Below are 10,886 nucleotides of genomic sequence, written 5' to 3'. Positions count from 1 at the left end.
AATAGGGCTGGAGCGGAGCTAAGGGTGAGGATTTCAATGCCCCGGGGTACCCAAAGTCAGAGAATTACAACTTCTCTTCCTACCATCTTTGCAGACACGGAAGCAGGAAGATTCAGCCTTCCAGGGGCTGACAGTGCCACCAGGAAGATTCAGGCTAATCCAGTCTCCGCACGGTTTAGTCCAAGTGCAGAAGGAAGGAAAGGGTATTTCAGGCAGAGGTTACAGGATGGCCAAAGCCCCCCGGGGTGTGAGAGAATTGAGAACCTTCAGCTGTTCACAGAGGGGCCCATCGTGGCTAGAGCAGAGAGGATGCATGGGTGCAAGCAGCTGGCATAGTTTGTAAGGGCCTTATAATGCTAGGCTGAAGAGCTTGAAATGTTTCCCAAGGGCAATGGGGAGCTATGGAGGGTGTGTGAGTAGGGGAAGGGAACAGTAAGATCTCTGTCTCTGGGGCCTGGGAGGAAGGGAGTGGAGGGGTGTCTGGGGAGCCCAGGGAGGGAGCTGAGCTGGCAGCCACATGGGAGGGGAGAGGCTTGGGCTGTGGCTATGGATGGAGACGAAGAGGCCCTTTTAGAGATGGATACCGGAAAAATGGACAGGATGGAGGGACCATCTGGGCCCTGAGGAATGCCGCATTTATGCAAGAAAAACAGCAGCTGGCAGAGGAAGCAGAGATGGGACAGACAGAGAGATAGCAGGGAATCAGGAGGGTGTGTTACGATTCACTTCCCGGATGGTGCCCAGCCGGCCGCGTGCAAAGTGCTTGTTAGAACTCCCAAGACACTGTAGGAAAATGCTGTAATTACCCCATTTTACAGATAAGGAATCTCAGGCTCACATGTTGGAGGAGCTCAGAGGCTGAAGTGAGGAGGGATTGACATCTTGGGAGCTGGACACGGACACGTGTGCCCCACTGGGGCTGGAGGAAGCCGCTGTCCTTGAGGAGGAAACCGCACAATAACAAGTCACATGACCAGGGGAGGGGGCTTCCTGTTTCCCCGGCCCCTCCCAGGCCAATCTTGGCCCGCCCTGGCCTGAGCGGGCAGTGGCTAGAGTGACCCCAAGAGTCTTCAAGATACTCGAGCCTCTGACCAAGGTGCTCCCAGAGGAACAGAAAAGTAGAAGTAGAGCGGGCTGGGGTGACCCAACCCCAGGAATGGGGCCTCTGGTTCAGAAGCACCCTGGCGAGGAGAGGGGACTCTTGAAGTCCTCGTCCCAGGGAGGGGAGCACAGAGGTAGCGAAAGATAAAGGAAACAAAGGAGAAGGGGGAGGTGAGGGCAACCTTGGTAGGTAGTGAGCTACCTGTCAAGGGAGGCATTCAAATGTGCCGAGTCAGCATTGATAACTCAAGATCCCTTCCAGGGGAGAAAATTAATGCCCATTTCACAGAAGAGGAAATTGAGGCTGTCATTTGCTCAGGACAACAAAGGCAAGAGCCCAGCTTAGGCTGTGGCTTTTGGGGGTGAGGAAGGAGGAGGATTCAGAGGACACCGATTTCTGGACAGCAATGAGTGTCCGGGCCACACGTCCCAGAAGCCGACGAGGGAGGCACGCTCCGCCCGTAAGTGTCCCCTCTCCCTGCCACACCCAGCTCTTTGGGACCCCAGGGCCCAGCCCTGCTTAGCTCAGAGCTCAGCCCTGGGTTCTTTGCAGGGTGAGCTGGACCCTGTGGCAGAAAGTTCAGAGGAGGCTGAGGCAGCCAGCGGGAGTTCTGAGCTGGGCCCTGTGCCATCTCAGGAGAGCTGCAGGCCGGAGCTGCTGGGCCCTGAGGTGGAGGCCAGTGGGCAGGGTGTGGGGAGCAGGTAAGGCCCCTTGGTCTGTGCCCCCCGCTTCAGCCCTGGTGTAGCTTCCCCACCCACAGATCTGAGTGTGTCCCTGCCCTGCTCACACACACACCAGGGCTCCCCATTGCCCTCCGCAGCCTGACTTTCAAGGCCCTGCATGATGCAGCCGCAGCCTTGACACACAGCCTCGGTGTGCCACCCACCCCAGAGGATCCCATTTCCAGAACCTTCCATCTCTCGCCTCTTCACAGGACGGACAAAGAGGCTGATGGGGACTTTAGCAGGAGCTTGGCTCCAGCCCCCGAGGGACCCCATGAACCTGCAGAGGAAGCCCACCAGGCACCAGAGGCAGCCCCCCGGGAGGAGGAGCCTGGCCCCACCGGGCCCGGAGCCCCTGATGTGTTTCACGCTCTCCAGAATGCGCTGAGCGCGCTGGAGGCCGCCGCCGCAGCCTGGCGCCACCGGCCCCCAGGCCGCCCTGGGCCGACAGAGGAGGAGGGCAGAAGCGAGGAGGGACCGGTGCCCTGCTGGGAGCAGGAGGGGGCAGGCTGCCGGCGGGAGGCTGCCCGCCTGTCAGAGAGGAATGCCTGGCTGCGCTTGGCCCTGGGCAGCCGCCAGGACGAGCTGATTCGCATACAGGCTTCCCTGAAGGCCATCCAGGCTGAGAAGGCGACGCTGCAGAGAGAGGTGAGTGGGACAGGCCTGCCTCCCAGGGCTCCCCGTCTGAGGGAGGAGGTAGGCCCAGCATGGGCAATTTGTTCATTCGAAAAGCCTTCGGGGCCGGCCCGGGGGCGCAGCACTTAAGTTCGCAGGTCCGCTTTGGCGGCCCGGGGTTCGCTGGTTCGGATCCCGGGTGCGGACATGGCACTGCTTGGAAAGCCATGCTATGGTAGGTGTCCCACGTATAAAGTAGAGGAAGATGGGCATGCATGTTAGCTAATCTTCCTCAAAAATTTAATTAATTAATTAAATTAAAAAAAAAAAAAAAACCTTTTATGGAGCATTGACTGCAGAGCCCCAAACAGACAAAGGTCCCTTCCAATCTTAGCGAAGGCCATCAGGGAGGCCCAGTGAGGAAGTGGCATTTCCATAAAGACCATAAGGAGGTGGGGGAGGAGCCATGCAAGGTTCTGGGGGAAGAACATGGTGGGCAGAGAGGCACCAGCATATGCAAAGGCCCTGAGGTGGGAGTGTGATTGGTGTGTTCAAGGAAGAGTGAGGAGGCCAGTGTGGGGGTGAGTGGGAGGAGATGAGGGCATGGAGGTGATGGCAGGTTGTGCACGGCCTTGTGGGCTGTGGGGAGGATTTGAGCTTTTGTTCTGAGTAAGGTGGGAGCCACGGAGGTTTCTGAGCAGGAGAGGGTCTGGACCTGACGCAGGCATTCACAGGTGCCCTCTGGTGGCCGTGGGAGGAACAGCTTGTAGGGTGCCAGGGTGGAAGCCTAGAGATTCAGGGAGTCCAGACACTGGCTGGATAGTGGGAGTTGTAGAGGTGGCGAGAACTGAGCAGATTCTGGGTGATGTTGAAGGTGGAGCTGGCAGGTGGGGGTCTGAAAGCTAGAGAGGGGTTGGGGCCAAGTCCTGGTCTGGAGACCTGAGGGACCGGAAGTGAGAAATGGGGAGGCTGCGGGAGGGGCAGGTTTGGTGAGAGGGAGACCAGAAGCTGCTTGGGTCCTGATCAGCTCGAGATGCCGATGGGCCACCCCCATGGGGCCATCAAAGGGACAGTTGTATGTCCAAGTCCAGAGCGTGGGGGAGATATCAGGCTGGGAGGGACACATTGGGGCATCCTCAGCATGTGGGTGGCACCTGAAGCCATGTGGCTGAAAGAGATCGTGGGGAGCAGGCCTCATCTCCCGCGGGACCACGTGGCAAGATTGTGGGAGCCCAGCACAAGGGGGGGGCCATTTCCCTACGGAGTGGGGCCCATTTCACGGCTGGGAAGGGAAATCTTTTTTTTTTCTCTCCCACCCCCTATCCTCCGCCTCTGGCAACCACCAATCTGTTCTCTGTATCTGTGGGTTCAATTGCTTTGTTTTGTTTTTTAGATTCCACATGTAAGTGAGGTGATATGGTATTTCTCTTTCTCTGTCTGACTTACATCACTTAGCATAATGCCCTCAGGGTCCATCCATGTTGTCACAGATGGCAAGAGCTCCTCCTTTTTCGTGGCTGAGTAGTATTCCATATATACCACACCTTCTTTATCCGTTCCTCTATCGACAGGCACTCAGGCTGTTTCCCCGTCTTGGCTCTCGTGACTAATGCTGCTGTGAACACGGGGTGCACATATCTCTTCGAGTTAGTGTTTTCATTTCCTTCAGAGAAACATGCAGAAGCAGAATTGCTGGATCATATGGTGGTTCCATTTTCAGTTTTTTAAGAAACTTCCATACGTTCTCCATAGTGACTGCACCAGTTTCCACTCCCCACAACAGCACACAAGTATCCCCTTTTCTCCACATCCTTGCCAACACGTTATCTTGTCTTTTTGATGACAGCCATTCTGACAGGTGTGAGGTGCTGTCTCCTTGTGGTTTTGATTTGCATTCCCCTGCTGATTAGTGATGTTGAGCATCTTTTCATGTGCCTGTTGACCACCTGTATGTCTAAGGAAAGAGAAGTCTTGAGTGGCTGAGTGACTTGCCCAAGCTCGTATAGTGAGGGATCTGGTGGGCTGAGTAGCTGGGGTTCCTTTCTCCCAGCCGGCGCTCTTGCCACTACTCTAGGAACAGGTCTTAGAGAGGGCTGGCCAGTGGTTGGAGCCCCCAGGCCTGACCTCCCCTCCCCCGCCCCCCTCCCACCAGGTCCAGGAGCTACAGGATTCCCTGGTGAGCCTGGAGCCCTTCCCACCTCCCTCCCGTGGCCGAGCAGGTGGCTTGGGCAGTGGTTCCAGCAGCTCTGGGGCAGACGAGGAGCCTTGGGGGACTCATGTGAGTGTGGGAAGCTCAAAACCATGACTTTGAGATCCTTAGGATTTGAGGTGGGGAGCCTCAAATCCTGGGCATGCAATCCCATAGCTTCCAGGCTTGGCAAAGGCCTAAACCGACGATGCATGGTGATTATCGGTGACAAATCAGTGAAGCAAGTCACATCTTCCCAGCAGGACCCTTTCTCCCTGGCTCACCCCCTGCTCCGGCGCCTCCGGAGTGATTCCAGCACCCAGATGCTTGGGCCTCTCCCCACCCAGCCCGTCGCCCCCGAGATGCACATCATGGAAGCCCAGATGGAGCAACTCCGGGGGTAAGAGCCACAAAGGCTGAGCTCGTGAGGGCACCTGGGCAATGCCATATAAAGCCGGGCCTGGAGCCGGAGTCAGGGCAGGGAGGAGGAGTGGCGACATCCATCAGGTCCTGACCACCCCGAGAGGCCTCTCACGTTCCCTCTTCCCCACCTTCGGAGGCAGGAGCATCGAGAAGCTGAAAGGCTTCAACCGCCTGCTGTCGGCTGTGCTGCAGGAGTGCAAGGGCCGCTGTGAGGGCCTCAGCATGCAGCTGGGCCAGCGGGAGGCCGAGGCCACCGCGCTGCGTCTGGCCTTGCAATACAGGTCCGTGCACCCCAGCGTGACGTCACCGGCTGGGAAGGGAAGGGGTGTGCCCTGAGGAGGGCCCCCATCCTCAGAGAGAGACAGGGTGCTTGCAGGAAAGCACTTTCCCCCACCGCAAAAATGAAGGCAATTTTAGGTGAAGGTGCTGAAGGAGTTTGCAAGCTCCTGGGGGCGGAGGTGGGAGGTGAAGGAAGGGAGCCAGGAGCAAGTGGGGATGTCACCTACACAGCAAGCTGGGGCTGGGTGTCCTGGAGCACTCAGAACCAGTGTCCCACAGTGAGCTCTGTGAGGACGGGTATGGCGCCCTGCTCACTCTTTGGGAAGCGGGCTCAGGAGCAGAAGCCTGCGTGGGTGACCTGGAGGCAGCTGAGAAGGAAGCTCAGAGGCTGCTGGCACAAGAGGAGGCTGCCATGGATGGTGGGACACTGAGGGAGCCACAACCAAGGTACCTCTGGGAACCCTGGGAAGTGGACGGGCCAGTGAATGGGGTCGTAACTGGAGAATGGGGCTCCCAGAGCTGGTCCTGTGTTGGGGGTTGGCGTGGCCCACTGTTGTTGGCATGAGGCCTGACTGGAGTTGGCTGGTTGCTACTCAACAAAGTTGGCATGGTGGTTGACAGCCACTGGGTTTGGTATAGGACATCTTTGGCATGAAGATGGATGATGGCGCCCACTGATTAGAACTAGCATGATGGTGCTTAATGGGGTTGGGCTGATGTTGGTACCCACTGGGATTGGCACGATACTGCCTAACAGAGTTGGCAAGCTGAGTGATGGTGCCCATTGAGTTGGCATGATGTTGTCTACCATGTTGGCAGGAGTGACAGTGCCCACTGGGTTGGTGTGATGGCATCCACCACGTTGCCATGAGCAATGGTGCCCACTGGCACAAGGGTGTTCACTACGTTGTCTTGATGGATGATGTTGCCATTGGGGTCAGCGTTATGGTGCCGACCAAGTTGGTTGGAGAGCACCCATCACAGATGCATAAGATCCATTATGGTCAGTAAGATGGAAGATGATAGAGCCCACCAGGGCCAGCATGAAGTTAGCACAACCATGTCTGCCAGTGTTGACACAGGCCCCTCTTATGTTTCCTGTAGCCCCGAGGGCAGCAGTGTGGATAGGCCTACACCAGAGGAGGTGGCCACCCAGCTCCGGGGCTATGTCCAGCGTCTCCAGGAGCGCCGTGCTCTAGTGAAGATTCCCCCAGAGCCTGGCCCCACCTTGGCACCCACGCCCGCCGTGCCTCATGCAGAAGCCATGGTGCAGGCCATTCTGGGGACCCAGCCTGGCCCAGCCCTGCCCCGGCTGGAGAAGATGCAGATCCAGCAGGACCTGGCAGCCACGCGGGTACACATGGGCTTTGGTCACCACGTAGGACAAAACCCTTGACTGAGGCTGAGAGGGATGTGGTTGGGGGACCAAGTAGCAAAGGAGAGTTCGGCTGGGCTGGGGGCAGGCTTCCTGGAGGGAGGGGAATGTGGAGCTGGGCTTTGGAGGATGAATAGGAGTTTGTCCTCTGGAATTCAGTTTCTTATAAGACTCCACATCTGGCTTTGCAAAATGCCCTTCCTATGGGACAGAGATGGGGGTAGGGGACATAATCTGGGGTGTGTAGCCTGGCATGAAGACTGCTCCCCCTGAGCTGCTGCCTGACTTGTCTAAGACACCTGCCCTCTCTGCACGGCCGTTTCCATGGCTGTAGTTTTTGTGGGAGGACGGTCTTTGCCACCACACAAGATCACAGTGAGACGGAGTTCTTGCCTGACTGGCCATCAGCGGGCGCCTCCCGGGGCCTGTTTTTCCAGCAGTTGATCCTAGAGGCGCACATTCTTTGCCCTCTCCTTCGTCTCTCAGGAGACCCTGGCGGACCTAATGCTGCGGCTCCAGCTGGTGCGGCGGGAGAAGCGGGGTCTGGAGCTGCGGGAGGCTGCCCTCCGCGCCCAGGGCCCGGCCCACGTGCTCCTGCTGGAGCAGCTGCAGTGGGAGCGGGCACAGCTCCAGATGGGGGGCGCCGACAGCAGTGGTGGCGACAGCAGTGGAGGCCAGAGCAGCGGAGACGAGGAGGAGCGGGTCCAGGTGAGCGGGCCCTGCTGGACCTGGCAGAGAGAGCAGCACACTACTGGCTAGGGGGCTCTGGTCAATCCTGGCCCCCTCTGAGCCTCAGTTTCCATTTCTGCAAAAAGGAAGGAGTTAAACGATGAAGCTGCATGTCCAGCTTTACCACCTGTACTTTAGGGTTTCTTTCTTGGAGAGAATTGAGCCCAGTGAGCCCCAAGGGGTTTAGCGTGTCACTCAAAGCTGTCCCTCTTCCTTCTCACCCCCAGACTTATTTACACTTCCCCCTCCACTCCAACAGGCCAGCCCACGCATCATCTCTTCCTAGATTTTGGTTCCAGCTTCCCCCCTGAGGGCTTCCCTTTTGCCCCTTCCTGTCTAATCCTGTCTGTTCTCTGCTTAAAGCCTTCAGCAGCTTCTGGAATCCTCCTTTGAATCATCTCTTCCACCTCCAAACCTTTGTACGTGCTGTGCTCCTGCCAGGAACACCAGTCACTTCCCTCTTTATCTGATTAAGTCCTTGTCCTCCTGCAGTCTGAGCTCAGACATCACCTCCTCCAGGTAGCCCTCCTAGACTGCCTTAAGATGAGTGCTCCTATGATTTATTTCCCTTGTTAGGAATTAATTTTACCCTTCTTGGGGTATCTCACCAGACTGGGGACTCTATGAGGGGAGGGGTTGTGGCCACCACAGTCTGGGAGACCTCAACATCCAGCTTGGGCTGAGCAAACCCTCAGCCTGGGCAATGTCACTACCTTTGCTTCTGTCTCTCACAGGGCATTCCTGCTGTCCCTGGTGGCAGCAGGGGCATTGATGGTGGCCAGGTGGGCAAAGTGCAGGACTCAGAGGAGCTGGCCCAGGAACTGGCAGCGTCACTCGCCCGGTGTGTGTGTGCCTGGGTCCCAGGCTGGGGGATGTGTGGCCTGGGTGGGGCATTTGGGAGAGCCCATGGCGGTGCTGTGTGCATGCCTGTGTACAGCTGTGTTCACATGGAGACAACACCGTGGGCAGGGAGGTGGGAGGCGGGAAGGAAGACAGGATTGGTATGGCTGTGAGCCCCTCTCTCCCCACCCTTGCACCAGGGCCCTGGGCCTGCGGGAGCAGCTGCAGTCTCTGTGGGAGGAACTGGAACAGATGGCTCAGAAGGGGCGAGCCAGACGTGCTCAGAGTGCTGAGCTGAACAGTGATTTATGCAAGGCTCACAGGTGGGTGCCCCTCCCCTGGAGACCTGGAAGAGCCCCTGGCTCTCTCTGAGCCTCGGCTTGCCCCCATAATGTGGGTGACAAGTTCAATCCACCCCACACCTCCCCTGGTGCCTAATGTTTGTCAGCCCCTGCTGAATGATGCAGAGGCCTCAGGAAGACCCAGTCTCAAAGAGCCCCTGCCTGGGGCGGGGGGTACAGAGCCCTCTCGTGGGTGGCGCGGGGGCTCTTTCCTAGCTCAGCCTCCCCCCTCCAGCGCCCTGGTCCTGGCCTTCCGTGGCGCCCACCGGAAGCAGGAGGGGCAACGACGGAAGCTGGAGCAGCAGATGGCACTAATGGAGGCCCGACAGGCGGAGGAGCTGGCCCTGCTGGAGGCCACAGTGAGGGCCCTGGGGAGGCCCCGGCCGCCCTGCCCAACCCCCGGGCCAGGAGAAACCTTTCTGTAGGCCTTGCCCCTGCTGCATCCGGACCGGCCAGACAGCTGTGGCGGGCCATGTCATAAACTGTCCCGGAGTGATGTTATGATGTCATGTGTTGTGACTTTGCTTGTTGAGGCACGTTCAGCACGGTGGGGGCTGGTGCACCTGAGCTTCTGGGGCCTGGGGGGGAAGGTGGCTGGTCATTTGAGAAAGACTTGGTGTTTCTTGCCAGGCACCATGCGTCATGTTAACAGGACATGTCAGCGGGGTCATGCCCGAAGCAGCCTGGGCTGTGCAGTCAGGGGGTCAGTGAGGTCCTACATCCAGAGCTGGAATTCCAACTCTCACCTGCCTTCAGGAGCCCCCACACACCTTCCCCTGCCCACCCCTTCCTGGGCCGGGCCTGGCAGATGCTCCCAAGAGGAAGATGCCCCCATCCCAGACGGCAGGTGCAGGCTGGCGGGGTCCAGGGCGGAAAGCTGGCTGGAAGAGCACGGGCTCGCGGGGCGGAGGGGGAGGAGGACTCAGAGGCTGCTTTGGAAGGTGCAAAGAATGCGGGGCGAAGCTAAAGGGCCTCCGGGTAGTGGGCGCCTGGAAGGCAAAGCCTGCAAGCCGCCCTCGGGCCGGCCGGGGCGGGGAGGACGGCCGAGCGCTCACGGCGGGCAGCTAGGCGCACCGGCGCTCTGGAGCCGCGCCGCCCTCAGCCGGAGCCCCCGGAGCGTCGGCGTCAGGGTCCCAGCGGCCGGCGGCCGGCGCGTCCCCTGCGGGGCCACGTGTCCCGGCCCTCCGCGCCGTCCGCCCGCGCGGGAGAGGGTCTGGGCGACCCGGCCGGCCTGGATTAGTGGGCAGCTGTCCCCTGCAGGGCGGTAGCTGAAGCCCAAGACGGGATTAGAAGGGGTTTCATCGCAGGCCGGTGTGGGCTAGCTGCCAGGCCGCCCCTGTGCGGGCGTGCGCGGGGGGTGGGGTGGCTGCCTTTGCGGGGCGCCGGCGGCCGAGGTCTGCGCCAGCCCGCCGCCTGGCCTCTGCGGGTCCTCCCAGCCGCGGGCGCCGCGGGCGGGCCCTGGGGCTGGCGACCTTCGCACCCCGCGCACACCCTCTGGACCGAGGCCGGCTTTGAGAAAAGCAGGGAAACCGAGGCGGGCAAGGTCGCCCATGGCGGGGCACGGGAGCCGACCTTACCCGCTCTTGTCCCCTCTCTCCCCAGTAGTGCAAGAATGACCTTAGCCCCCAGACTCACAAGGTTGCCCCTGCTGGGGGGCCGGGGGAGGGGACAAAAGCAGACGAAGTGACCTGTTGGAGGGTGGGAGGAGTTCGCGCTGGAGGAGGGCCGGGGCAGGTTCCCAGGCCGCCAGCCGGCGCTAGCCGTTCCCACGGGTGCCCCCGCGCAGATGGGCCCGGGCCTCTTTGTCCCCGTCCGCGGCCGCCGCAAGGTCAAATGTCACCGCGGGGCCGCGGGCAGGGGTCAGGGGGGTGGGGCCGGACTCCCTCAGGGCCCCAGGGGGTGCGGGGCGGCGGAGTACTGGGAGGGGGCGGGGCGGCCGCCGAGGGGTTGGACCAGCCTGGTTCTGGGGTCTGCGGCGACTTTCTTCCCCTAAATCTCCAAACTGGCCCCAGACTGTCGCTTCTGAACCGGCCCCCAGACTTGTGTCCCTCAAACCCGGTTCCCTGCCCCACCCCTCCCCTCTCCCTCCCTTCCCTGAGCCTTCTTTCCCTTCCCAGTCTCCCTTTCTGATCCCTTCTCTGAGATCCCCACCCCGTCTTCCCTTGCCAAGGATCTTAGAAAGTCCCGCCAGGGGCCTAGGACCCGTGTCCTCGCCCCAAATACAAACCAGCCAGCGCCCCCACATTGCCGGACAGCCCCAGAACCAAAGGGT

At 60.0% G+C, this 10,886-nt stretch overlaps 1 protein-coding gene across 4 annotated transcripts; it reads left to right on the top strand.

The window, feature by feature from the left end:
* Positions 1 to 966: 966 nt before the first annotated feature.
* USHBP1 (USH1 protein network component harmonin binding protein 1) lies at positions 967 to 9,115 on the top strand. Of its 4 annotated transcripts, none has more exons than XM_070246546.1 (13): positions 967 to 1,096; positions 1,364 to 1,562; positions 1,655 to 1,803; positions 2,037 to 2,472; positions 4,592 to 4,717; positions 4,891 to 5,027; positions 5,191 to 5,331; positions 5,609 to 5,776; positions 6,434 to 6,683; positions 7,191 to 7,412; positions 8,168 to 8,274; positions 8,474 to 8,596; positions 8,850 to 9,115. In XM_070246546.1, exons 2-13 carry the CDS (start codon positions 1,509 to 1,511, stop codon positions 9,037 to 9,039), a joined length of 2,103 nt encoding a protein of 700 aa, XP_070102647.1. In that variant the 5' UTR covers positions 967 to 1,096; positions 1,364 to 1,508; the 3' UTR covers positions 9,040 to 9,115. The 4 variants fall into 4 exon arrangements, with proteins under 4 accessions (XP_070102647.1, XP_005604168.1, XP_005604167.1 ...); XM_005604111.4 differs by having other exon boundaries at positions 4,888 to 5,027; XM_005604110.4 differs by having other exon boundaries at positions 1,039 to 1,235; positions 4,888 to 5,027.
* The last annotated feature ends 1,771 nt before the right edge of the window (positions 9,116 to 10,886 follow it).

Source organism: Equus caballus, chromosome 21 (genome assembly GCF_041296265.1).
Source record: "Equus caballus isolate H_3958 breed thoroughbred chromosome 21, TB-T2T, whole genome shotgun sequence".
Classification (NCBI taxonomy): domain Eukaryota; kingdom Metazoa; phylum Chordata; class Mammalia; order Perissodactyla; family Equidae; genus Equus; species Equus caballus.
Note: the sequence above shows the minus strand (reverse complement) of the source record. Positions and strands in the feature narration are given on the sequence as shown.